Here is a 27,738-nt window from a genome sequence, read left to right as displayed (position 1 = left end):
ATATGTGTAATAACTTTTCTACATTTGAGTAATGATCCCAACACTGATCACAACAAAAGAAACAATTCCCATCCTTAGGGAAGGCAGCAGTGGTTTGAGGAGAGATAATTCTGTAATAACATCCCTATAGTCAAAGTAAAATGGTCATACACAGCTGTTGAACATCAAACTATAAACAAATATGTTACATTTTAATGGTTTAGCAGGTAGCATTTATCATCCTGCAGACACTTTAGTTGATGTGTTGTGATGTTACTCTGCTCATCTGACAGCTCTATGTCTGTTTGTTGGAGCATCTTGATTTGAACCAGCTGAAGGATAAAAACAAATGAGAAACAATTAATCCTTTTTGTTTTACTAGAGACGAGTAGTTTCAAATGAGTTTGTCATAGAAACATTTGTCTCACCACTCAAAGATGCTCAGTGTGGTCAAAAGCATTATGATTCCCACAGTCTTCATTATAGTGTAGACACCAACCAGGTTTCCAGCTGTAATGAAAAAAAGAGTGATGAAAAATAGTGGCAGAATAAATGTTAAAGAGTAACTGAGGTCTGTTAAAGTGAATCAAAGTCAAGAAAACCTTAATTTATGAAACAAACAGTGCAAACAACTGCTGAAGAAGCATTGTTTTGTTTTTAAAATTTCACGGCTGAAAAACAACATGTTGAAAGATGAAGCACAATCTATAAACAAAAAACCATACCGACGCTCACATAAGGCACACTTCTTTTTGTCTCTTCTATAGGTATAACACAAAAAAGTTTGAAAGAAGGAAAAAAAAATTATATTAACACTTTGAAATTGGATTCATTACAGAAAAATAAAATAAAAATCTGTGACTGACTTTACCTTCACAGTAAGTAAGAGTTGAGAGAGCAATGTCTGCTGATGTCTGATTACCCAGATCATTAGTGGCCACACAGTAATAAACTCCTCCATCTGTTACATTGAAGCTGTAAATCTCTCCTTCAGATACTTTCACAGCTCCATCTCTGTTCTTCTTGAACCAGGTGAAGTTGCTGACAGGTTTGGCTCTGCTGGAGCAGGTCAGGTTCACCCAGCTGCCTGCTGACACCAAACCTGATGGACTGATGGATGCTGAGGTGTTTTTGGGAGCATCTGAAGAAAAAGAAATATCCATAGATCAAATTCTGACTGACACACAAAGATGATCAGTGTGCTCACAAGAATTGTGATTACCACAGTCTTCACTATAGTGTAGACACCAACCAGTTCTGTAATGCAAGAAGATTTCAGAGAAAAGAAATCTGCATGAAATGACAGAATAAATGTTTAACAGTAAATTGTCTGCTGACTGTGTGGAGAGAGGAGGAGACACGCAAAATGAAAACTTGATTCTTAACCAAGAGCAAGCCGTTGATTGTGGCTGATTAAAGAACCAAAAACCAAAGGCAAAGCCAATTCAATGATAAACAAAAACCTAAACTGGGAAGACTAGAAAGAAAACATTAAATATCTTAAACATGAAAACTTGGCATGGATACATTAATAACTAGAAACATGACAACAATATAACAGATGACCGGACAAGGAATGAATGACAGCAGACCACATGAATACACACAAGGGTGATGAGGGAAAAGAGAACACATGGGGAACACAGCTGGGATGAATGAACATAATGACAAGACAGGAGGAAGTAAACTGAACACACAGAACATGGGATGTAAGCCCGTCAAAGTAAAACAGGAAACATGCAGACTAAGACAAACAGGCTTAACATGACGAACCAACGAGGAAAACGTATACTATAAACCCAGACGTAGGGAAATGGAAACTGGAGATGAGACATGGACATAACTAAGCAACAAACAGGACTTGATGGCTAGGGAGAACACATGACAGATGGAAATGAACACAAGGGGAAACATGTAAACAGAGGGAAGAGAGAGAGGTAGCGGCGGCATGAGAGAGAGGAAGAGACGGGGACACGAAGGAAAACAAGGACATCACTGAGACACATAAAGGACAAAAGGGACTTAAACACGGGGGACATGACAAACTTGCACACTGAAGAAATGATACTAACCAACATAGTGGGAGAGACAGCACAGCACAGAAACAGCTTTAGTGAAGGTTACAAATGATCTTCTTATGGCCTCTGACAGTGGACTCATCTCTGTGCTTGTCCTGCTAGACCTCAGTGCAGCGTTCGATACTGTTGACCATAATATCCTATTAGAGCGATTAGAACATGCTGTAGGTATTACAGGTACTGCACTGCAGTGGTTTGTATCATATCTATCTAATAGACTCCAATTTGTGCATGTAAATGGAGAGTCCTCTTCATACACTGAGGTTAATTATGGAGTACCACAGGGTTCAGTGCTAGGACCAATTCTGTTTACATTATACATGCTTCCCTTAGGCAGCATCATTAGAAGACATAGCATACATTTTCACTGCTATGCCGATGACACCCAGCTCTATCTGTCCATGAAGCCAGATAACACACACCAATTAGTTAAACTGCAGGAATGTCTTAAAGACATAAAGACCTGGATGGCCGCTAACTTTCTGCTTCTTAATTCAGATAAAACTGAGGTTATTGTACTCGGCCCTGAAAATCTTAGAAATATGGTATCTAACCAGATTCATACTCTGGATGGCATTACCTTGGCCTCCAGTAACGCTGTGAGGAACCTTGGAGTCATTTTTGACCAGGACATGTCCTTCAACGCACATATTAAACAAATATGTAAGACTGCTTTCTTCCATTTGCGCAACATCTCTAAAATTAGAAATATCCTGTCTCAGAGTGACGCTGAAAAACTAGTTCATGCATTTATTACTTCCAGGCTGGACTACTGTAATTCATTATTATCAGGATGTCCAAAAAACTCACTGAAAAGCCTTCAGCTAATCCAAAATGCTGCAGCAAGAGTACTGACAGGGACTAGAAAGAGAGAGCATATTTCTCCTGTTTTGGCTTCCCTTCATTGGCTTCCTGTTAAGTCCAGAATTGAATTCAAAATCCTGCTCCTCACATACAAGGTCTTAAATAATCAGGCCCCATCTTATCTTAATGACCTTGTAGTACCATATCACCCTATTAGAGCACTTCGCTGTCGCTATGCAGGCCTACTTGTTGTTCCTAGAGTATTTAAAAGTAGAATGGGAGGCAGAGCCTTCAGTTTTCAGGCCCCTCTTCTGTGGAACCAGCTTCCAGTTTGGATTCGGGAGACAGACACTATCTCTACTTTTAAGATTAGGCTTAAAACTTTCCTTTTTGCTAAAGCATATAGTTAGGGCTGGACCAGGTGACCCTGAATCCTCCCTTAGTTATGCTGCAATAGACGTAGGCTGCCGGGGGATTCCCATGATGCATTGAGTTTTTCCTTTCCAGTCACCTTTCTCACTCACTATGTATTAATAGACCTCTCTGCATTGAATCATATCTGTTATTAACCTCTGTCTCTCTTCCACAGCATGTCTTTTATCCTGTCTTCCTTCTCTCACCCCAACCGGTCGCAGCAGATGGCCGCCCCTCCCTGAGCCTGGTTCTGCCGGAGGTTTCTTCCTGTTAAAAGGGAGTTTTTCCTTCCCACTGTCGCCAAAGTGCTTGCTCATAGGGGGTCATATGATTGTTGGGTTTTTCTCTGTATCTATGAAGCGCCTTGAGGCGACTTTTGTTGTGATTTGGCGCTATATAAATAAAATTGAATTGAATTGAATTGAATTGACACTGACATGGGCGGAAACAGGGAAACTGAAACTGAAACTAAATTGTAAATTATACAAAAAGGAACATAATAATACAAAAAGGGCAGGCAACTCAAATTGCTGGGTCTTTTAAACAACAGTGTTAAACCTAGTGCAGGATCACATTTTTGTTTTTAATGTTTAAAGGCTGAACAACCACACAGTGACGGATGAAGCTGATTTTTATAAAGTGAAATTCACTCTCTTATCAATTGTGAAGTATATCACAAAGAAAACTTGAAAAAATGAAAATGCATTTTTTTTTGACAATAACTGGTGAGTAACTTTACCTGCAACAGTCACATGAATCTCTGTTGATGTCTGATTACCCAGATCATTAGTGGCCACACAGTAATAAACTCCTCCATCTGTTACATTGAAGCTGTAAATCTCTCCTTCAGATACTTTCACAGCTCCATCTCTGCTCTTCTTGAACCAGGTGAAGCTGCTGACTGGAGGTTTGGCTCTGCTGGAGCAGGTCAGCTTCACCCAGCTGCCTGCTGACACCAAACCTGATGGACGGATGGATGCTGAGGTGTCTTTAGGAGCATCTGAAGAAACAAACAAACAAAGACATATCACACAAATCATGTTGTCCTATAGGATCCAGTTCAACAACAAACTGATTGTCTTACATGAAACACTGAGAGTCTCTTCTGTCTCTGCTGTCTTGGTGTCTTTTCCTTGGTTCACAGGATATCTGGCAGAGCAGCTGATCTTCTTTCTATCATGTGTGTCTGACAGAGTGATGTTCTGCTGGATTTTAGTTGTCACATTTCTGAGCAAATTTTTCTCTTTTTTATTTTTTTTTAATTTAGAATTTACAAAAAAAAAAATCAAATAAAATTTTTTTAATAGAGAAAATAAAACACAACATATATATAAAACAATTCAAAAATATGAGATACATAATTTCAGAGGTTCTTACAAATTCAGGATGCCTTGGCAAAATGTAATGTTTCCATTTGTCACAAATCTCAACAAATGTATCAACCTGTTAGAAAAAATAATTTTTGTCCATTTTGAACAACCTCATGCCAGTCATTTAGTGATGGGATTTTTTCACTTAGCCATCTCTTAGTGATAGTCTTACGGGCAGCCAAGCTCAAAGTGCCATATAACAGCTTGGTCACTTTATCCACGTTTACTGAGTATAAACATCCAAACAAGAGTTCATTCCAGTTAAAGGGAACTTGCATACTAAAAATAATCTGTAACTAAGAGTGTATCGAAACCCAAAAACTGTTTTTCAGTGGGCAGGACCAAAACAAATGGAGGCGCTTTCTGAGCAAATTATTCTCTTTTTTAAAATTAGTGAGATAACAACAAACTTTTTTATTCCTCTGTCGTTAACATTTTGTACATAAAACATTTTAATCTAAAGTCAGCATATAAAGAGTTTGAAAAAGTAATGCCATGTTTGCTTGGTATCTAAATAATGTTCACTTTGTAAAATAACTTCAGTGTTTTTGAATGACTGAACAAACAGCTCACCTGAAACAAACAGGACAGTCAGTAGCATGCCAACCGTCATCATGTTCACAGAGCTCTATTGCCTGAATTTCTAACGAGAAAAAAAATGAAACACCGTTAATGATTATTATCTATGGTGCTGTAACATTATACTTATTTTGTATTTTAAGATTGACGGTAAACTCTTATCTACACATTTTCTTCTGTTATAAACATTTAAAATATAAAGTTGTAGTGACACAAAGCTGTTTATTTAAAACTGGAACATCAGTAAAAAAAAGTTATATATTCACTTGTCAGCACATCAAAAAAAGGAAAAAAAGTTATAGCACAGAAAATTATTGAATAAAATCAATAAAATGTTACCAAAGAAGACCAAGTGTATTCCTATCATTTTACAGTTTTTGCAGAATTACAGTGAACCGTGCCGCACAGCCAATGTTGAAAAAAAGGAAGTACAGAAAGATGCTGTTTAAGAAAGTGCATTAAAATCAGCTTGTCACAAAGCTGCTAGGTGTCACATGATGCCCTAAAAAACTGTTTAGAAATACAGTCAGTCAATTTTGCTAACATCTTGTGATAGAGGAAGGAATCTTTAAAGTTTCAAAGTACCTACTCACCCTCAAAGACCTTTTGACTAACTTTAGTTATTCTAAGCCTGTCCATTTTTAAAGGACATATTTAATAACTAGCATAAAATAATACCAATAACATAACCAGTAATTAAGTGCACAGATATAGTGAAGTGACTTAAATGAATAAATTAATCCGATGCTGATGTCATCCATCATCTCTATTTTCTTTGCTGTAAACGTCACCACACTGATTTTAATGTTCCCATGATGCACTCTTTTCTAGTAGTGAAGATGCTGCTATTCCCGCCCTCCTGTCGCTAAATTGACCTGACCTGGCCCTTCACGCATGTTCTAAGCTGTTACCCTTTCCATTGCTTTATAGTCATTATAGCAGCTCATTTCCACTTTGCTGGCTGATGGCTTGTCTTTGCCCCTCAGCTTTTTAATTGCCTGTTCTGATCTTAAACCGCCATTCTACTTTGTCCACTTGGATTTTTGTGTTCATTGAAAAAAAAAAATACCTGGGTGACAGACATGCTGCCTCAAAACTGTAAAAATACCAAAGTTCCCATTCTACCTTTTTCTCAATCTCTAAAAACTTTTTATTTACTTGTAACATTTATTTTATGCATCAGTTCATTGATTACAATAGAAAGTTACTCAAATTACTTTTACAGTGTGTAAACCAGGGTGGTCAAAATGTTGAAATATAATCAGAATAACTGCATCCTTAAGTAAAAACAACTGACTGCTCTTTTGTATCCGAGTGTTTACTCTTGGGATGCTCGTAATTTGATTCACAATTTTAAACAGTACATATAATTGTTTATATATTTTTATGGTCAAACAATTCAGTAAACTACAGAACACATACATTCATACAATCTTCTTAAAACAGGCTGTGAATAGAAAAAAAAACAAGCTGTGAAACAGTGGCACACCGAGCTGATTTGAAGCTAAAACTCCAAACATAAACTGTTTTTATTCTTTCAGCTCTGTGCTGTTTAAGGGTTTGAGAGTAGAGTATAAATATCCAAGCAAAATTCAAACATAGGCTTAGTCTATGTTCCAATTTCATCAACAAGTATAGTCCTGTTTTAGGATCATATTTTAATGCTTATAGAACAATAAAAATGTAAAATTGTTCATTACCAATTGAAAGAAAAAAACCCTCAAGGAATAAAGCTATGTCTTAGAATTTATTACTGATGGTCAATAGAAAAACACACAGAATTTATACACAACTGAAAGAATTTTACCCCATTTTACACCCTCTTAATTCCCCCACAGACGCCTCAGGAATCTTCCAGAAATGTGTTTTCAGTATTGTGATATACGCCACTAAGAAGTGAACGATATTGCAGTACAAGAAAACCCAGGTTTTACCCTGAAGTTACCTGGGCAAGGCAAAATCCTGCTTTTTAGTATAGGCCTCTCATGTTATTCTACCTCAAAAGATAAATAAGCAAATCTTTCGGACTTCAAAATCTCATGGAAGCACTAATTACTTGGGAGCTGGAAGCACTGAAGTGAATTTGTAATGTGTTCTGGTTTCCCCTTGCACCACTATAAAAACAGTGGTGGAAACAGACTACCCAAGGAAGAGAGAAAAGAGTAAGGATGTTTTCTGTTAGAGAAGCACATTAACAGAAGATGCACAAGAAAACACAAACTGAATGCAGTCTACATAGCATGTCAATGTTTCCTTGGGCAAGATACTGAAGGCTGAGTTGTTTCTGCATGCATGCATATATATGTCTGTGTGTGTAAATGCTGAATAGAAAGCACTTAAAAATAGAAAAAAGGCTTGTGTGAAGGGGTGAATGAGCTGTGTTGTAAAAAGCACTTAGTGCTCAAATAGGGTAGAAAAGTTCTATAGAAGAAAAATATTTTTTCTGTTTTTTTAAAGCGAACTATGAGAATTATGATATGCAGCATCACACTGGCTTAGGGATATGGTAGGAGCTTCATGTAAGTTACATCTACATAGACAGGACTGGCAAAAAGTTTAAAAATAACTTACCGTTTAGCTTCTTTATCAGTTCCTCAACACAAGTATTAAAATGTAATTTTTATCTAACCACATTTGCGCTCTTTCATCAACATATGGTTAATCGTGACTCCAGAAGACAAACAATGAGCAGAACACTCACGCAGAGAGCTAAAATTTTGCTTGGAGGACTCAACCAACTTCCTCCCTGACCAACTTCCCCAAAATACAGTCCTTGAAACTGAGTGAAGTCTCATTGTCACAAGCGCATACATTTACATGTATATTTTAACACATCAGCACTGGCTGCATCAGCACTTAAAATAATCACAAAGTGTGAAAAAGGCCTCAGTAGCAACATATTTTGGTTGTTGAGGAGCACCACCAGGCGTGTGATTTTTTGATGTGAGTATAGTTATTAAAGACAGCACTTATTTTGTATCTGAGCTCAATAAATGATACTTCATTTTTAATGAAGCAACAAGTCTAAATTTTGATTGTATGATATTAATTAATAGGATAGACTGGAAATAAACTATTTCTGTTAAATCTCACCTTCTACTTCTGCAAAGTTTATGTTGATAGATGTAAATGACAAATCATGTATAATCTTAGTGGTAAAATACAAAATTATTATAAAAATCATTCCATCTAGGAGTTTTGTTTAGAAACATAACAGTACGCACAAATAATCTATTAATTTATTCCCCCCAAACAGATCTCGGTGAATAGAAATAGTGGGTTGTTGTCGGATCATTTAAAAGCATAACAAAATCAGTAATTAAACTATTTTTGTAACTTAACTTAAAAACTAAACTTAAAAACCTAACTTGCATTTTTTTGTATTTCTATATATGCCATGGTGATTCGTCAAATCAAATACTTTTCAAAATATTTTTTGTCTTTTTTGAATTTTTCTGTTGATGATGAAACCCTTTCAACAGGCTTTTGGTACTCTGGTACAGTTTTTTAAATATGTTTCTTTTGACAGGAGTTTGCCTAAAAAACTGTCTGTGTGTGTAGATAGTGAAGCAGGCAGAAAGACAGAACAGTGAAGGTTTTCAAATGGGATGGTCACACTAAGTGCTTGGATATTGGGATTCACTGATTTCGCACCACAGTGGGCGATGCTGTTAACATTGAATGTTCATCGGGTCAAATAATGTATAAAAACCCTCTGCAAATAACAATTAGTCACTATTTCTTTAGGGAATCTTTGAAGTGAGCAGAAGATTAGATGACTCTGGTTCACACAGTGGATTTTTACATCGAGAAACCCAAAGGATTATCCTTCTTTTTCCAACCCACTGTGGGTTTTTTGATTTTTGGGGATTTGATCTGCTCACTGTCACCATCTTGGATTGGGACTTAGAGGATGTTTTGGGAACTTTGAAGGGATTCTACCCCCTTGAAAAGACTTTCATCCAGCCTGGCAAAGGTTCTTATCATTTTTTTAAGCCTTTAAAAATTAACAGATCATTGGGCCTTATTTTCTAAGCTACTAAAGTAAATCCCAGCAAATTTTCAAGTGGCATAGGTCAATAGGGGGGAGCTACCATTAATAAATATGGCTGCTGATTGCACCTTACTCAGGGTTGCTAGCGGGGTGCATCTTCTAGCGGACTGCGGGGGAGGCATTCAGATGGAGGTAGCAAGTGCTGGGCCAATCCCCCCCAACATTGGCTTAAATCAGTTTCTGTTAACCCACAGAGGTAACTGGAATATTAACAAACTCCATTTTAACATGTACTGATAGACACAACTTACTGATCGGTATGACACTGGGCCATAGGACGAGCACCTCTACAAGTGATAGGAAGATCCTGTACACTGTGACCTCTCTTCTTTTGATAATTCTTTTCTTCCCATATGTTCTTCCATTATTGCTTAGTTGGTATTAGGAGTTGGTGGGGTTTCTCTGGTGTGGTGTCATGGGTTTTCTTCCTTTTTTAGCACAGGTAGGTGGAGCGGTGTGTCGCGGGATGCTGGCACACCGGCGGTACATCAGACGTCATTTGATAGAGCATTATTTAGGAGCAGCGCGACAGACGTCTGGTGTCAGAGTATTGTTGCCTCCCTGAGTGTCGGATCCATCTCCCACTTGCCTGTCACCGATTGTTTGGTATCTTCCCCTAAAATTTCATTTTCCCTTTTCTCGTAGATCCACTCTACGTGCGCTGATTACCCCCTTCCCTCCGAGTGCGTGTCAGCCCCCTTCTCTGGTTTCCCTCCGTTTATTTATCACTATACACAATCTCCCACCCAGTGTAAATAATCCAGACATTGTAAATAAAGAGCACTTTCTGCATTCCCTGCGTTTCTGTGTGTTCTGCCATAAGAGTCCGTTCATTCAGCCTAACAGTTGGTGCTTTGGGTGTATCTAACCATGTTCCATTGGTCCTTGGCAGCTGGGAGTGCAACTTGTCTTTGAAGAATAATACATTTTCTTGGACGCAACTTCCCTCGTGTATCTCTTCAGTCTACACAGGAAAATGGAGAGAGTAATTTTTCCAGAGTTAACATTATTTTCATCTAAACGAGTCATTTTAACTCATTTTGGATTGTAATCATTTCGACTAGCCACTAGAGTTGCAGCAAAAAAAGGAAATTCTATTGGAGTAATATGGCAAGACCGCCCCACTAACATTTCCTAAGTTTCGTTTCTGCTGCTATCCCGCAGTGGGACAGAGACAACTGTCAGCGGTGAGCCAGGTAAGTGAACAAAGTGCCTAATAATGATTTAATTTAGGATAAAATGGGGATAAATGTTTATTTGAAAGGTAACGCCTGTAAGTAACATTCCAGCTTGCAAGTTTGTGGGTCTTACATGCTGCATAATTGCCAAGGTTGATGCTTACTTTAGCTTCTGCCAAATTAATGTCGTTAGACTACTCCCCAGAGAGGGGCAGTAGTAACACGTTACTGTAATCTGATTACTTTTTTCAAGTAACAAGTAAGGGATTACTATTGCAAGAAAGTAATTAGATTCCTGTTACTTTCCCATAAGCATGCTGCATTACTAAACTGATTTTGTTTGTGAGTGTCTCATGACAATGACGTAAGCGGGTGCAATGTTCATGGTAACAGACGTGTGCAGATCAACAATGGTTAATATATAGAGTGCGTGAGCGAGTATGAAAGTGCAATGTTTAAAGCGTGAAAGCACTGACCTTACTTTGAGTTTGATTCTGTAAAAAGTGACAAAAACATTAGCGTCCACTGTTCACTGCGGGGGATGAAAACTTTTTTACAGCAAAAAAACCCCCCTAAACTTCTGAACAAGCACCGAGTACGCTGCCACGGGAATGCGAAATTCACAGAGAAACCCCCGGATGTCACGGAACGGCTGTGTGCAGGCAGGAGTGGAAGTAGAAGGACCCAATGTGCAGACACTCGGAGGCGGAAAGTAACTCAAAACTCAGCTTTTATTGCTGGATGGCAAAAATCCAAATAAACTTACATGAACAGGCAGACAGAACACACAGCATAAATGAGAGTAGATCACAACACAGACACAAAGAAACACAGGGCTTAAATACACAGAGGGAGCAATCAGGGAATGGGTAACAGGAGGGAAACACAGCTGGGGCAAATCAGGCCTAACGAGACAAGGGGAAGCAAAACCACACACATTAACATCAGACATGGACTTTCAAAGTAAAACAGGAAACATAACACAGACTCACAGGCAGGCACTATAACAAAGGGAACAAAGACGTGGGACCAGGGCAGACACAGACACTGACTGGACGTGGGGATACAGCAGACAGGGGAGACAGCAACTATGGAACACAGACAGAAAACCAGAACACTAAAACTCTAACCAAACCCCACCCAGAGAACCTAAACTAAGAATAATCCTAAAACCCATAAAGCAAAGCTAGAATATAATGAAATAACAAAATCAAAGAACCAAAAACACAAAACACTGGGTCAACGACCCAGGGACCCTAACACCAGATCCCCCCACTGACATGACCGCTGTGGCACCGGGCAAACCTCCACCCGCCCCACTCCTGCTAAACAGGTGAAAATAGATTTAAGAGAAACAGGACTTAGTGCCACTGAGTCTTTGATTTCATTTATTTTCTACTCTGTTTTACCCGCATCTATTTGAAAGAGTGAGTGTAAACACAAAAAATTATTTTATTTTATGTGCTGGAATATACAAGAAATAGGTTTAAATGTTAAACAAATTTCTTCAAATCAAAGACAGTTGCATATAATTTAATTTTTGCTTGATGAAATGTGCATGAAGTGAAAAGATTAAAACTAATAAATCAAGTTTTAAAAAGAGACTTTTTAATTCGATTACAATTTATATGATGGATTATGCAGAAAAAATTGAATTGGGCTGAAAGGTCTATTGCTTTATTACCTATTCAGGTTGTGTATCATGTATATTAAAAGTAACTAAGTAACTAATTACTTTTGAAAATAAGTAATCAGTAAAGTAACAGAATTACTTTTTTGGAGAAGTAATCAGTAATCTGTTAATAATTACTTTTTTCAAGTAACTTGACCAACACTGCTACTCACAGACAGCATTACAGTTTTTCTCAAATGTTAAAACACAAAAGCCAATCCTGTAACCCAAATGACCAGTAGTCTAAACACATTTACTAAATGTAGCCACCATATTCCAGTACCATAAACACATGTCACATGAAGACACAATTCACAAAACACAACCCTCTGTACTCATAAATCTAAACACATTTTTCCTTGCTAAAACACATGTTGCAAAACAACTCTGCTCATATTCTCAAATGAAAGCCCATGTGATGCAAAATGCTTGCCACAGTCACCAATCTTTGAACACAGGGAACACACCTGGCGTCAGTCACTACACACAACGACTCAAAATTGAAGACACCTGTTGCTAATGATGTGACCCCACCTATAAAAGCATAGTTTGGTGAAGATGCCAAACAATCACAATGGATGAAGGCATTCGAGCGTGCGGAAGGAGAAGAGCTGCAGGCCGAAGAGGGGTTGAGATCAGAGGAGGAAGAGGGGTTGAGATCAGAGGAGGAAGAGGGGTTGAGATCAGAGGAGGAAGAGGGGTTGAGATCAGAGGAGGAAGAGGGGTTGAGATCAGAGGAGGAAGAGGGGTTGAGATCAGAGGAGGAAGAGGTGAAGGCTTAAGAAGAAGAGGAGTTCGGAGTAGAGGAGGAAGAGAAGGAGGCCAACAAGAGAGAGGAGAAGGTTCAGGTGGGAGAAGAAGACAACCTCGCACCATCATAACAGATATGCGAGCAACAGTAATTGATCATGTCATTGGCCATGGCATGACAATGGCTGAAGCGGGACGAAGAGTACATCCAAACCTGAGTAGGTTCACCGTGGCCACCATTATCAAGGCATTTAGACAACACAACAGGTATAGTACGCTATTGCTTTCTTTGTCACACTACAGTTTTACAGGCCTGTGAAAGTGGTCTGTTACTTTACATGTAGTTTTACATATAAATCAGTCAATTGACAACACATGTTTCTTTCTTTAGAGCTGAAAGGATGCCACATAGAGGTGGGAGGGTTGCCATATTCACAGCGGCACAAGAAACCCTCATTGCAGATATGGTCCGTGAGAACAACTGCATTAGACTCCGAGAGATCAGAGACAAAGTCATTGCAGATAATGTAAACTTTGAGAACATTGATGCTGTCAGCGTGTCCACAATAGACCGAGTTCTCCGGCGCCAACAGATGAGGATGAAACAGGTCTACAGGGTTCCCTTTGAGCGCAACTCTGCGCGACACATAGAACAACGTTACGAGTATGTGCAAGTACGTATACATCCATGTCCACAGTACAGTTAGTGGACATACTGTGTTGCTTAGTGGCCTACATTACTTCTGGACAATACTGTGCTACCTGATTGACCGTTCTGAACACCTGTACGCTTTTCCATGTTCACAGAGGATAATGCAGTTGGACGCGATGGCCAGACCCCATGAGTACCTCTTCCTGGATGAGGCTGGCTTCAACCTCCAGAAACGAAGGCGAAGAGGCCGTGACATCATTGGCCAAAGAGCCATCACTGAGGTTCCTGGCCAACGGGGGGGTAATATTACTCTTTGTGCAGCTATGGGTACGGAGGGGCTTGTCCACCGGCATGCTGTCCTTGGGTCTTACAACACCCAACGTCTCCTCACCTTCCTAGAGGAGCTAAAAGACATCCTCCTGGACCGTCAACAACACCATCCTAGGCTAGCACATCACATGTATGTGATCATTTGGGACAACGTCCGCTTCCACAAAACACACCAAATCAGAGAGTGGTTCACCACCAACAGTGACCACTTTTTAAACGTCTGTCTGCCACCCTACTCCCCTTTCCTGAACCCTATAGAGGAGTTCTTCTCATCATGGAGATGGAAGGTGTATGACAGACAGCCATACACAAGAGAGAACCTCGTACGGGCAATGGAGCTGGCCTGTGCTGACATCCCAGTGGAGGCCTTCCAGGGATGGATTCGCCATTCCAGGGCGTTTTTCCCGCGGTGCCTAGCAAGGGACAATATAGCCTGTGATGTGGATGAGGTGATGTGGCCCAATGCAGCTCGGCGACATGATGCCGCACAGTGACTGTGTGTAATACTGTAAAAAGACCGTGTAGACGATAAAAAAAGACTTCACACCCTGATCATGTTTCCGAGAGTACTGTTGTGTGCGATAGATTCTGTTTTTTGCATTGAGTTGTGTTACAGTAGTGTACGTACATGCAGGATGTTTTTATAGATTTATAGTCTTCATGTGAAACTCACAAATCTAAATGCCTAATCTTCTGCAGGGTTCTATGACGATCCGTTACTGTACAGTTTATAAAAATATGCATTGGCAGTTATGAACCAAAGAACCTTCTCACAAATTGAGCATTGTGTTTTCAATTGTTTTGCTGTAGTGTGTAATGCTGTGTATAGTGTTTACAGTTTTGACAGCTTCGAGCTGCTCTCTTGGTGTGGGAGTTTGAGTTTTGCAGTGGGAAGGTGTGGTTGTGTTTATGTAGCTTTAGAGAAGGGTGTTGTGTTTGGACATTGGGGGACCTGGTGGTAACGTTTGTGACATGTCTTTTAGCATTTGAGAAAAACTGTAACCACAAACTACACAGACACATACTTCTTCAGAGTAGAGAGTGAACCATTCAAGGCAACAGCTCATTGTGATTCTCTTCAAATAACAATCAGAGGTAAAGAATTTTGAATTCATTTCTAACATAAAAATATATGCCTTCATTCTGAAAGTTGCAGTAACCCTACAGTCACAATGACTGTTCTGATTTATTTCATTTAAAAAAATGTGTGAAATTTTCAGAAAGATGTTTTTTTAAAAGCCCAGAACCCAAATACAGGAATTTACAAACCATGTACAAACAACATATCAAGGGTTAAAACTGGGAAATTAGATTGTTTTATAAGTAAAATAGAAAGAAAGAAAGAACATCGAATTTTTCTGAGTCTGAGACAAACATAATTTTCATTGTTGCATAATATACAAAATCATTTTTAAGGCCAGAACCTGACCTTAAAAATGATTAAGCACATGGACTCTTTCCCTACGAATAAAGAACCCGTTTGGTTCTTTAGTCATCGGGATTATTGTCTGAAGGCCAAGAAAGATGCCCAATGGATTTAATTTACCGAGTGGATCATCACAGTCTTGCCGTATTGGTCCATTTGATTGACCTTTTGTTATTATCATTTATTTATTTTATTTTATTTTCAGCTGTTACTTGTTTAGGAGATCTTACATACAAACCTAGAGAAAGCAGTAGTGTTTGTGCATCTTTAGAATACAAATCAGCTACACTTGTTTTGACCACTGGTTGTCACTTATAGAATTTATAGAAATCCCTGTACACAATCTTCAATCTTTGCATGTTTTCTGTTGAGAACTTTTTTTTTTAACATTGTTTAACTATTTACCTCAACACTCTTTGAGAATGATAAATCCCTCACATGTTCAGTTCTGAAAACCAAAAAAAAATAATTTTTTGACATTACACAATATTTCTAGTATTTTCTCACCCTCGCCCCAACTTTGTTTTTAAATAGATTGTTTAATAATGTCTATGTTATTCAAAACGAATCCAATGTCTCACATTTTATCCTTAAATGTGTTGTTCTTGTACCATTTTTGATTCGTTATAATGTTTCATTGAGTTGTACATAGGTGCATTCAGTGGATTACATACTAAGTCTCAACTGCTTTATAGATGGGTTTGTTAAACTGCTATTTAGTGCATATCAGTAAACCTGCAAATGCACACCAATTAAACTCTTTTTTAAACTATGTTTGTGATGTAAAACCACAGATTCTCCTTGGAGGCCCAATATTACAATCCCAGGTGATCTGAAGGAGAAGGAGTCTGTCACTATAACCTGCTCAGCTCTCACTCCCTGTCCACACTCCCCTCCTCAACTCACCTGGAATCTCCAACAAGACTCTCACAACAAAATAGAGGAAAACACAGATGGAAGCTTTACAACTAAAATCCAGCAGAACATCACTCTGTCAGACACACATGATGGAAAGAAGATCAGCTGCTCTGCCAGATATCCTGTGAACCAAGGAAAAGACACCAAGACAGCAGAGACAGAAGAGACTCTCAGTGTTTCATGTAAGACAATCAGAGTTTGTTATTTGAAACTGTCAGCTCATCATGATTCGTGGGATATAATTTTAAGTAGTTTTTATAAGGACAGCCCAGTCATCCATGAAATTTTAAAAATGAAGAAAAAAGAAATACTTAATTTATCCTGAAATGATTGTGTTACAGCAGTCAAAATGTGAAACTAATTCTATGAATACAAATGAATACAAAAAGATTTTAACTCTGCTGCAAGTTTTCAACTCCATGTGCAGTGGGGTGAAAGTACCTCTGTGTTGGATTTAAAGTGACTAGTGCACAATGACTATGGTGCTCATGGTCAGAGTTAAGCAGCGTAAAGGGTTGTAGAGATAAATGTGAAGCTAAGTTGATGATGGTTATATAGTGTATACTGTAAAGAAATCATAAAAAGTGTCAGTATGAGGCGCAGAGAAATCATACCATAGCAATGAACGAGAGCCAACTGAATACTATAGTGAAAAATAGTTATCTAACTCGCATTTTTTTCTTAGATGCTCCTAAGTACACCTCAGCATCAATCAGTCAGCATCAATGATCTGGGTAATCAGACATCAGCAGAGAGTCATGCGACTGTTACTTACAATGAAGGTAAAGTAGGTTAGTTAGTTATTTTCATTTTGTCACTTCATACATACATTTAACACTAAAATCTGGTTTGATTTCAGCTGGCATACTGGTTGGTGTCTACACTATAGTGAAGATTGTGGGAATCATAATGCTTGTGAGCACACTGGGCATGTTTGAGTGGTGAGAAAAATGTTTCTGTGATACACTCAATTGAACTTACAGAATAACTGGTCTGTAGTAAAACAAAAGGGATTCCTTTTTCATTGATTTCTTTGTTTTTCCTTCAGCTGGTTCAGCTCAAGATGCTCCGTCAATCCAGAGACAGAAAGCTGTCAGATGAGCAGAGTCACATCACAACACATCAACTAAAGTTTCTGCAGGAGGACAAACTCCACCTTAAAATGTCACTAAATTACTCCAGAGTGCACCCTGGACATGTCGCCAATCTGATGCAGGGCTAACACATGCTGCCCTCTATTCACATCACTAATACTGTACTAAATAACCTGCTGCCCCCTTTGTGGAATTTTGCCCATCCAATTACAAATGCTTGAAAGTGAATGCCATCCTCTATTAAATAAGACATAGAAATGGCAATTGAGATATCTGTGTAGGTTCTCAGTCTTTTATTTCATGGAAGTCTAAGTCACTTGGAAAGCAAGCGACAAGAATTCTTCGTCTCTTGAAGACATTGCATCTCTAATCTAAGATGCTTCTTCAGTTCTAAAACCACATGGTTGAAGGTCCCAGTTATTTAAACCCTAGTGAGGGTTGTACCTGAAGAGGATCCTTGTACCAGTATTGATTATATGCCTCATCAAATGAGCCAAGGTGAGAAAAAAGGTGTGGGTCATTACCACCAAACCAGAGGTTTTCAGTGAAACCATTGTGAAACCTTGTCTTACCCTATCATGTGACGCAAAATGTGAGTAGAGGTGAGCCTCTACCTGGGAAGGGATCTGAAAACTGCACTGTAAGTGACAGTTGGTGTCGTAAGCCACCACCTCTGTTAAATAATGATCATTTACAGTGGACATAGATGGCCTCTATTTGTCCTCTTTCAAACCATTTGTATTCTGGTCCAAAATGGGAACATTTGCACCTTTATCCTTTAGATGCAGATGTACAGTTGAGTCTTATCCTGTTGAGGTGGACCTGAGTAGCTCCTCTATGTTGTGTCATGTGTTTATGGAGTGGCTGTTTGGTTTCTCCAATGTAGAGGCCTGAGCACTCCTCGTTGCACTGTACAGCATACACTATGTTGCTTAGTTTGTGAGTTTTAAATGACCCTGCAACACCAGGGAGAAAACATTCCCCCTAAGCCAGGAGGCAAAGAAAAAGAACACACTCATTTAAAAAAAAAAAAACATAAAATAAACCTGTGGTTATTACAACTGTGCTTTCATCAAATCAGCAAAGATGCACAGGAAAGAAGGTCAGACACCAACTAGGGGTAATCACAAGGACAAACGGAACATTTTCATATGTATGTCTTATGTAGCAGGTTTATCAGAGGGACACAGGAGAATTTTCTCCAAGCAAGGCATCCAAATCCACTTCAAATCGAGCCACAACCTAAGTTAAAAAATACTTAAACTGCCAAACTCACCTCAAATTAACAGCTAGATTGTTCAAACTTGGACAAAATATGATCTTCTAGCATTGTGTATGTGACTAGTGCACAATGACTTTGGTGCTCATGGTCAGAGTTAAGTTACACAAGGGGTAGTAGAGATAAATTTGAAATTAAGCAAATGATGGTTGTGTAGTGTATACTATAGAGTAAACATAAAAAGTACACTGTCAGTGTAGAGGATGGAAATCAGCCAGAACAACTATGCAAATCCACAAAAGCAGCAGTTCAGCTGATCACAGCTTGTACATTAAGACAGTCTAGAAATCTTGTACTGTACTTTTTCACTTTTACTTGAGTAAAGAACTTCAATCAGTACTTCAACTTTTACTGGAGTATTTTTTAACACTAGTATCCATGCTAGTCTAATTTATTTAATTATTGTAAAAAAACCCGAACCTTTTCAAAACACATAAATAAAGACAAAAATGTGTGAAATGTAAGAAAAAACTATATAAAATGATTTATTAATTAAATACAAAGGAGTTTGTCAAGGGAATTAAAACGAATAGACTATGTGCACGTTAGCATATGCTACTTCCGGTGCGGAAACTCCTGTGGGTAACTTTGTTTCCGGTGTCCTATTTGCGCCTGGTTTACGGTCCAAAACAAGTTAAGCAAATGAATGAATCAAGCGGCGATTTACATTTCTATAGATGTCTTGGGCATTTACCCAATATATCTGTAAATGATGTTCATCGACTTGTCGATATTTTTCCCCCGCGCCTCAGAGCAAAAGAGAAAAGGGATTCAAATGTTATATTTCTCAGTATCTGTAAACAGCGGTCCCTCGTTTATCGCGGGTGTTATGTTCTAAAAACAACCAGCGATAGGTGAAATCAAGTAGCCAATTTTATTTTTTGACGGTGCAAAACGTTTCGTCGACATCCAGTACTGCACTTCAGAGTCACACTGCTAGCGATTGATGCAGCGATTCTGTACTGTACAGGAGACACGTCATGGAGGAGATCGTCTGCAGCGATCAGGACGCAGGACACAATGTGATGTAAAAAAAAAAAAGACATGCAAACTTGCACTAAAAAATCTGTGAAACAGCGAGGTGAAAGGTGAACCGCGTTATAGCGAGGGACCACTGTAATTTTGAAGGTAAGTCACAACATACCCTTCGTAAATACTAATGTATAGAAACCCTTACCAGCAATCATTCATTTTTTGTGTGGCTTTTTTCACAGTTTGTTAACATGCTGTGTAGGTGTGTACTTGACTAGCTGATATCGACATAACGGGGAAACATCTGGTTTGACTATTCTTCACCTGTAGTTTGAATGCTGAACATTTGCCTGTTTAAATCATAAGACCAGTCACTATACAGAGATGTGCTTCTGAATGTGGACGATGTGTCTTCTGCATGCAGTAATGCAGTTCTGCTTGTGTTGAGTGATGTAAACAACTGATCGATCTAAACTCTTTAAACGTCAAAATTGATCATTAGATTTTTTTATGACACAACAGTGGTGAGTGTTCCCACCTTCTGCTCTTTGTAACTTAACGCGATCTTTCCGTTTTCGAGTTTTGGACATGATTTTGGAGTATATCTTCGCAGTAGCGATTGACCGCAAAGTAAAGCTACCGGAAATGTACAACCCTACATCCGGTCTCAAACCAGGAAGTTAGCATTTTCTCATGCACAGGGTCTATTAAAATTTATGTCATTATGTACAAAGATTTTGTAATAGATTATGTAACTAGAACACACACACACACTTTTGTACTGTACAGTAAAAAATGGAAAATCTAAATCTAAATCCACATTCTTTGAAAGTTTTAAAGTTTATTCAATTTTGATTAAACATGTTTCTAAAATAGCGTTAGGCTAATGCTAATGCTAATGCTAACTACTAATAGGAAATGACACACAGAGAGCATAATGGGAACCAGGAAACAGATTCCCTTTCTCAATTTTCACTTGCCAAGAATGCGAGTACGGACTCGCGATTTGTACAATTGGAACACCAGTGTACTTGATGATGTCACAGGTCGGAGTTTTTACTGCCGTCCCCGCGTAATTTAACTGGTATTATGTTATGAAGCTTAACTTTAATCTCAGCCAAACCAATTTACTCAGAAACAAATAAAACACTGAAACAAACCAAACATTAAGATTTAGAAGTTATCTAAGTGGCTTATATATCATGTTTAACCTCAGTAGCAAAATCTCTCTATTAATAAAACTAGTGTACATGTATGCCTGAAAAAAAAACAAACAGGTAAGATCTTAGAACGTTTTTATTTTTATTTTAGTAGACACTCCAAATTTACAACAGACAGCTGCTGGGGTTTGGAAGAGAACTGAACAAATATTTAAAATATAATCTGATCATTTTTGAAGCAGCCTTCAGAATCTCCATGTATTAACATGTATTATTGTTCCCGGTGAAAATGTTTCCTCCTGAATTAAAATATTTTTAATGTTAGAATTAATTCCGAGTCAGCTAATCTCAGCCAAAATGATTTACTCAGGAACAACAACAAAAAAACACAGACATAAGCCAAACATTAACATTTAGAAGTTATCTAAGTGATTTATATATCATGTTTAACCCTGAGTAGTGAAAGACCGCGGGGGGTTTGAAAATGATGTGCCGGGAGTCCGCTGTTCTAACTGGGCTCTAGTGATCCTCGACCTCCCGGTCTGCTATCAAGCTGGTGGGTGACAGACGTCCCCGAAAACGTCGGAGCACTTTTGGAAATATGTGATGTCTTGATATATCGAGGAGATATTTGATGTTTATACAGCTACAATTTCGCCTGAAAATATCTTAAAAGTTTATTTCTCCATTAGCAGTTCACTGGCAGAGAAGAAGGGAGCTATGGAGGGCCTGTGTACCTGGAGCACTGCCCCCCAGTACATCCTAAACACACCGATATTTTGTTTTCAAACTCCACTGCAGTTTATTTCACACATCAAACCTTTTGTAAACAATGAAACACATACAAGTAAACTACAATAACTTACATGTAGCAATAAAATAAACTGCTACCTCTTTTAAATAACAAAACATCTTTATGGTGTAATTATTTTACATGTAGTTGTTATTTTTGTTTTTTGTTTTTTAACTGTGTAATAATATTCAATATTGCTATCAGTACATTTTTCAAAAATGATTCTCTGTGCAAAATGGGTTTAAAAACACAAACAGCTGTGGGATGCTGTTTGTCCGTGATTTGGACAGCCCTGCGCGTGCTCTCGATGCACAGGAAACAAATTCTGTCGGGGATACCTAACTTGGCACCGCCATTGTGCAGGTGAAGTCAAAGACAAGATATTCTTGATTATATTTTCTAGTCTTTGGCTTGGAAGGAAGCTGGTGTGGAAGCATATTTGGCAATGCTTCGTCTTCTGCTTTGCGTTTATGTGGGAGCCCCATCAAAAAACCTGTCCGTTATGCTAGCAATGTCCAAGCATTCTTTTTTTTTTTATTCACAGCGCGTTGTTGGTCCTTCAGCCAGCTATTTGATGTTTTTTAATGCTTCTCCTGTTCCTGATAAACTCCAGAACAAGGCAGATGGGTCTGTTCTGGCCCTTGTGTCAAGAAACCTCCATTCAACCTATGAATGCTAAAAAGCTACATGCTGTTTGGTTTTTGGAGGACTGCACAGGAGCACGTTCGTGCAGACTGAAAATCCTTCTCTGTAGGCAAATACTTACACAGATGGACTCAACCACACTACCACAGTACAAGGATTCATGGCCTGCAGTCAAGTACAGTTAAGCCTACGTTCAGAGACAATAGAAAACTGCTGTCACAAGGTGGCAGTAAAGGATGGATGCAAACTAGCAAGAAGCTTCATGAAAAAAATACACTTTTTAAAACAAAAGAAGATAGACTCCTTTGACTTTATTTGGAACTATAACTACTTACTAAAGTTTGAGTTGAATAAAGAGCTCTTATTTTGTGTCCATCTCTCTAATTGGAGACCCACTGTAGAGGAAGAGCTGGCATTCAGTTTTTCACCCAGTTTAGACTTGCTAAACTTTATAAATTCATTTATAGATCGATGCATTTATATCTTCATTCTTTCAGTCATTCATTTACTTAAGATCTGAGTTTATGAAAGCCTGATTGTATAACATGTAACTCAGGTGTGAATCATGGCACAAAAAATATTTCAGAAGTCTTCAGAAAACAAGTTGTTGTTTTTTATTAGATTGTAAAATGTTACGATCTCTAAATAATGATTCATGTCAACCATAGAAAAATGCAAAAAAATGAGGGTTTAAGACTGTAGTTTCTCTCCTAGTTAGTGGTGGACAGAAACAGATCACTACAAGAGTGACGCATGTAAGAAACTAAGTGACCACAAAGGAACCCAATGTTACTTCCCCACCCAACACACAACATTTTGGGTCATACATACAGAAGGTGGAGCTTATTTTTTAGTTGCATGCTGAGCTTATTATTTTAAAATTCTTCATTTTAGAAGCACTGAAAATGTAGTATGTATGATAAATGGGTTCCACAGAACAAACATATTTTACTGGAAATAAACTGCTAATGTGAGTCACTTTGATATCTCCTTTGTTTACTTTAGTCTCCTGTGGGAGCACTATTCACTGCTGTTAACAACCATCAGACATTACCAGCTTAAGCATATTGATCCGGTTCCCTGTATTTTACTACAAGAGAACATTTCTCTGTATTAACGTTTGTTTAACCAAAGACACATCCGCACTCTCACTTTTTCTGCACTTGAGAGTAGACGCACTCTCGATTACTTGTCTGTGTTAATCTTTTTTCAGTCTTGCACTCTTTGACCTGTGAATACACCACATCCTGCTGCTGTGTGCTGTCCTGCACTGAGTCTAAAGAAGGCCTCTGCTTCGAGAACTCGATCTCATTGTAATGGACGTCTTCATTTTCTGCTGTTCTGACTGCTTCTTCAAGAGACAGACTCTGCGAAAACAAACAGACCAAAGTTAATTCTGGTACCATTAAAATAACCATCTTTTACTGAACACAGTAAACGTAGAACTGCTATGAAGTCCAATGTTGCAGCCAGAGATCAGACCCAAATTCAATATTAAATATATAGTCCTGTGCGTCAAAACATCAGGTGTGTCTCACATCAAACAGTAAAAAGAGAAATAAAAGACACAACAAAGGGTCACATTTCACATTTCTACCTCACTTACTATGAATCACCTCAGTTAAATCTACGTCCTAGAATCATAAAAAACACAGAAAATATTACACAATGAAATTCAGTTAACCCACCTGTGTCGGATGTGAAGCTACATGTGTTGACTGCAGATACCTACAAAAAACAGCGGAGCTCTTTAAATTTAAATTTTCAATTATAATATTATTAATAACAATTATTAAATCATTATTAATAGTATTATTAGCATCGGTAGCATCAGTAGTATGTGAAGAAGTAATATTAGTATTATTATGTATTGCAATACAGTTTTGAACAAATGTCTTCAAAAATGTCTGAAAGTTGTTGAATAATAATTACATATTAATGTTAGATGTAGACAAGTCCCACGTACTTTCTCAATATCCCTGATCCCACCTTTTCATTATTAACCTCTTCCTTTGAATACTTTCCTGTACGTCCTCATTCCACACCGAGTTTCATTCCCTTCTTTCTTCTGTCCAGAGGATACACTTCCTTGGCAGATTACCTCACTACTTCGGCTGTACTTTCCCAGCCATCTGGTTACTCCTGTCTACCACCTGGAGTCTCAACTCCTCCATGAAATCTGTGCAACATTGTTTCATCTTTAACATACACCAACATTTAATCTGCCTTTATTCACTTCACTTTTCAAAGTGGAGCTGGAGAGTCTCCTGTCTCTTTCAGAGTGCACTTTTGCCACAAGATGTATTAAACTCTTATACGTCACCCTATGTCCCTCTCTCCTTAAAGTACAATGTCATTTACACAGTCATTTACATTCTCTCACAAAATCCATTACCATCTATCCTTCTGCATCTCTTAACACACACCTATCCAGAACCTACCGATCACCTTTGTTTCCATCACCTACACTGAAGTCTTCTACAATCACCACCCTGGAGACACTTCATCTAACTTACTCCAGAATTCCTGACATCAACCCTGTGGGGCATACACACCGGTATCTTGTATCTTTGGGTTTTATTTTCCAGTTACATAAAAGCTACTATGAATTTAAAACACCGAAACGTGTATCTGGGAGTCTTACCAAAGGATGAAAACCATACAGATGAGAATGATGATCCCAATGATCGCTCCAACAGCAGCCCCCCATAATACAGGCTTGATCATTGCTATAGAGAGAAACAAAAGAAAGAACCAAATCTGAACCATATAAGTGACTGAACCTTTCATTTGAGTGAGATGGGTCTAAGTTGGATATATACTTACATGTACATGTATAAAAACAAACAGCAAAATAAGATACGCTTAAAAATAAAAGTAAAGCACATATTTACACACATGACTCTTTCTTAAATTTCTGGACTTGTCCTTTATGCAGATTGCAAAGACTTTAATAAAGTCCTGATGAACAAGTTTTATATTTGTCCCATTCCATGATTCCTATCAGTCTTTTTATGATAACATTTAAACACATTATTTGCATTTCAGCACACATTTACCAAACTGTGTATATTTGCAATAAACAATCTCTCGTCTTCATTTATTACTGGATTCATTACAGTTTTGCAATTACCTCCAACAGTCACATGAATCTCTGCTGATGTCTGATTACCCAGATCATTAGTGGCCAAACAGTAATAAACTCCTCCATCTGTTACATTGAAGCTGTAAATCTCTCCTTCAGATACTTTCACAGCTCCATCCCTGCTCTTCTTGAACCAGGTGAAGCTGCTGACTGGAGGTTTGGCTCTGCTGGAGCAGGTCAGGTTCACCCAGCTGCCTGCTGACACCAAACCTGATGGACTGATGGATGCTGAGGTGTTTTTAGGAGCATCTGCAGGAAAAAAATGAAGTCTCATCAATCATGATATGTTGACATGATCCAACAACAAACTCTGATTGTCTTACATGAAACACTGAGAGTCTCTTCTGTCTCTGCTGTCTTGGTGTCGTTTCCTTGGTTCACAGGATATCTGGCAGAGCAGCTGATCTTCTTTCCATCATGTGTGTCTGACAGAGTGATGTTCTGCTGGATTTTAGTTGTAAAGCTTCCATCTGTGTTTTCCTCTATTTTGTTGTGAGAGTCTTGTTGGAGATTCCAGGTGAGTTGAGGAGGGGAGTGTGGACAGGGAGTGAGAGCTGAGCAGGTTATAGTGGCAGACTCCTTCTCCTTCAGATCACCTGGGATTGAAATATTGGGCCTCCAAGGAGAATCTGTGGTTTTGCATCACAAACTTATTAAAAATGAAGAGCAATAAAATCTTTCAAACTAATCACGTGATGCTATCCTCCTGAATTCACATAGAAGTTCAGAAACTGTGCTGAACAAAGCAGCACAGAAATTAAAAAAAGAAAATACATACATCCATTTTGTGTCAGGATGTTAGTTATGATGATCATTATGACTTTCATCTAACATTTCCTCTGCAGTTAATTTAATTAAAATTAATTAAACATAACATCTTACAAACTATAAACTGACATTTCGTTACCTCTGACTGTTATTTGAAGAGAATCACAAGAAGCTGTCGCCTTGAATGGTTCTCTCTCTACTCTGAAGAAGTATGTGTCTGTGTTTGTGGTGGTTAAATTAGAAAACAGAGTGGTGCAGTCTCTCTGACTCAGGTTCCCAGTAATACTCATTGGATAGATGCTAACTGCTCCACTACTGTTATTCCCTGCATTTGTGAACAAAAATGATTTTTTATTTAAATGATTTCACACATGGAGCTTTTATACTGTACCGGTGTGTTTCAAAACAAGTTAACAATAAAAACTTTCATCAGCAGATTTTCCATTCTTTTATTACCAAAGATGAAGAAAATCTAAAGAGCTGTGTGATTTGAAACCACTTGAAAAAAGAAAACAATAACATAACAGTTCCTGGAAAACTGAAGCATCAATAAATAAAATATGTATGCATCCCCCAGTAAAAGAAGAATAAACAAAAGTTTCTGTGACAAGCAGCAGTAAAATGTTTCCTTACCAAATGCACCCAAGTGAAGATCTCACAGTGAAATGAAAATGTTTTAGTGAAACATTTAGCCAACTTAACTTACATGGGATTAGATAAAAAAGGAAGTAAAAAACAAAACAAAACATGCGGTTCAAGAAAGTTCAATAAGTCTGTTTTGTCTGGTTGCAAAGCTGCTAGAGGTGTGACACGATGCCCCTGAAATACAGCAGTGCAAAAATTGTCAGTTTTTGGCTTCCTGAAAAAATCCTGTGAAAGAGGAAGTCAGACATGACAGCTGCTTAAGTCTGAAATTACTTCCTCACCCTCAAAGACTTTTTGCTACCATGAGTTATTCCAAGAATATATAAGTTGAGAGTAGATACACTCTGTGCCATCACCTGTCTGCAGTAGCGGTTTTTGATACGGGCGACACGGGCGGTTGCCCGGGGCGGCATCATGGTGGGGGGCGGCATCATGGGCATCGGGAAAAAGAAAAAAAATTACTCGTACTCATCCTGCCCCGACATCATGCCAGCGCATATCAGGAATGTCGTAGGCACCGATCGGTTTTCTATCGCCCATTTGCTGGGAGTAAGGGCGCCCTCCGTTTGCGAGGTGCGCCTGCTGCTTGCTGCACAGGGAGGAGAGGGCGGGGCGGCGGGGGAGTCTCTGGCTGGCTGGAGCAGCATCTAATAACCAGACATTATTATACAGACTTATAATTTGCATCGATGTTTTTTCAAAATTCTATACGTGAAAAGTGAGCGCGAGAGCCCTCGGTGCGCCTGCTTGCTGCTGAAGTCAAAGTAAACTTTATTGTCATCTCCGCTACATACAGTACAGTATATAGAGAGACGAGACGACGTGGCTCCAGTTACAGCAGTGCAAGTAAACAAATAAATATAAGAAGAGTAAGAAAATAAACATACACTTTAGGACTAGGGGTAAAGGGATCAATAACAATTTAAAATTTATAATTTATAGTTTGATGATTTAAAGTCTCACATACAACCCGTCGAAAGGGGAGGGGGCGGCTGCTTCCAAATAGAACACATTTCATTCATAATGATGTAAA

General features: G+C 38.5%; 1 protein-coding gene across 1 annotated transcript; it reads right to left on the bottom strand.

Annotated features, from left to right (window-relative positions):
- Window positions 1-274: 274 nt before the first annotated feature.
- LOC146380118 (vascular cell adhesion protein 1-like) lies at window positions 275-26,350 on the bottom strand. The gene is made up of 10 exons (XM_084939924.1): window positions 26,200-26,350; window positions 25,616-25,921; window positions 25,281-25,541; window positions 24,792-24,876; window positions 23,836-23,875; window positions 23,337-23,514; window positions 4,015-4,275; window positions 851-1,120; window positions 408-489; window positions 275-311 (listed from the first exon to the last, which is right to left on the bottom strand). The coding sequence occupies exons 1-10, from the start codon at window positions 26,348-26,350 to the stop codon at window positions 275-277; spliced, it is 1,671 nt and encodes a 556-aa protein (XP_084796050.1).
- Between the last annotated feature and the right edge of the window lie 1,388 nt (window positions 26,351-27,738).

This window comes from Perissodus microlepis, chromosome 9 (genome assembly GCF_051167445.1).
Source record: "Perissodus microlepis isolate ML-2025 ecotype Zambia chromosome 9, ASM5116744v1, whole genome shotgun sequence".
NCBI lineage: Eukaryota > Metazoa > Chordata > Actinopteri > Cichliformes > Cichlidae > Perissodus > Perissodus microlepis.
This window is presented reverse-complemented; position numbering and strand designations above follow the sequence as displayed.

Bases quoted from the DNA above. Each gene is read 5' to 3' on its own strand.
- LOC146380118 (XM_084939924.1), bottom strand. From the start codon at position 26,350: ATGAGTATTACTGGGAACCTGAGTCAGAGAGACTGCACCACTCTGTTT. The intron at 1,121-4,014 runs GTAAAGTTACTC...CTTTTTCTTCAG, and splicing joins GATTCATGTGACTGTTGCAG to ATGCTCCCAAAAACACCTCA. The intron at 490-850 runs GTAAAGTCAGTC...TTTTCATTACAG, and splicing joins AACTCTTACTTACTGTGAAG to CTGGAAACCTGGTTGGTGTC.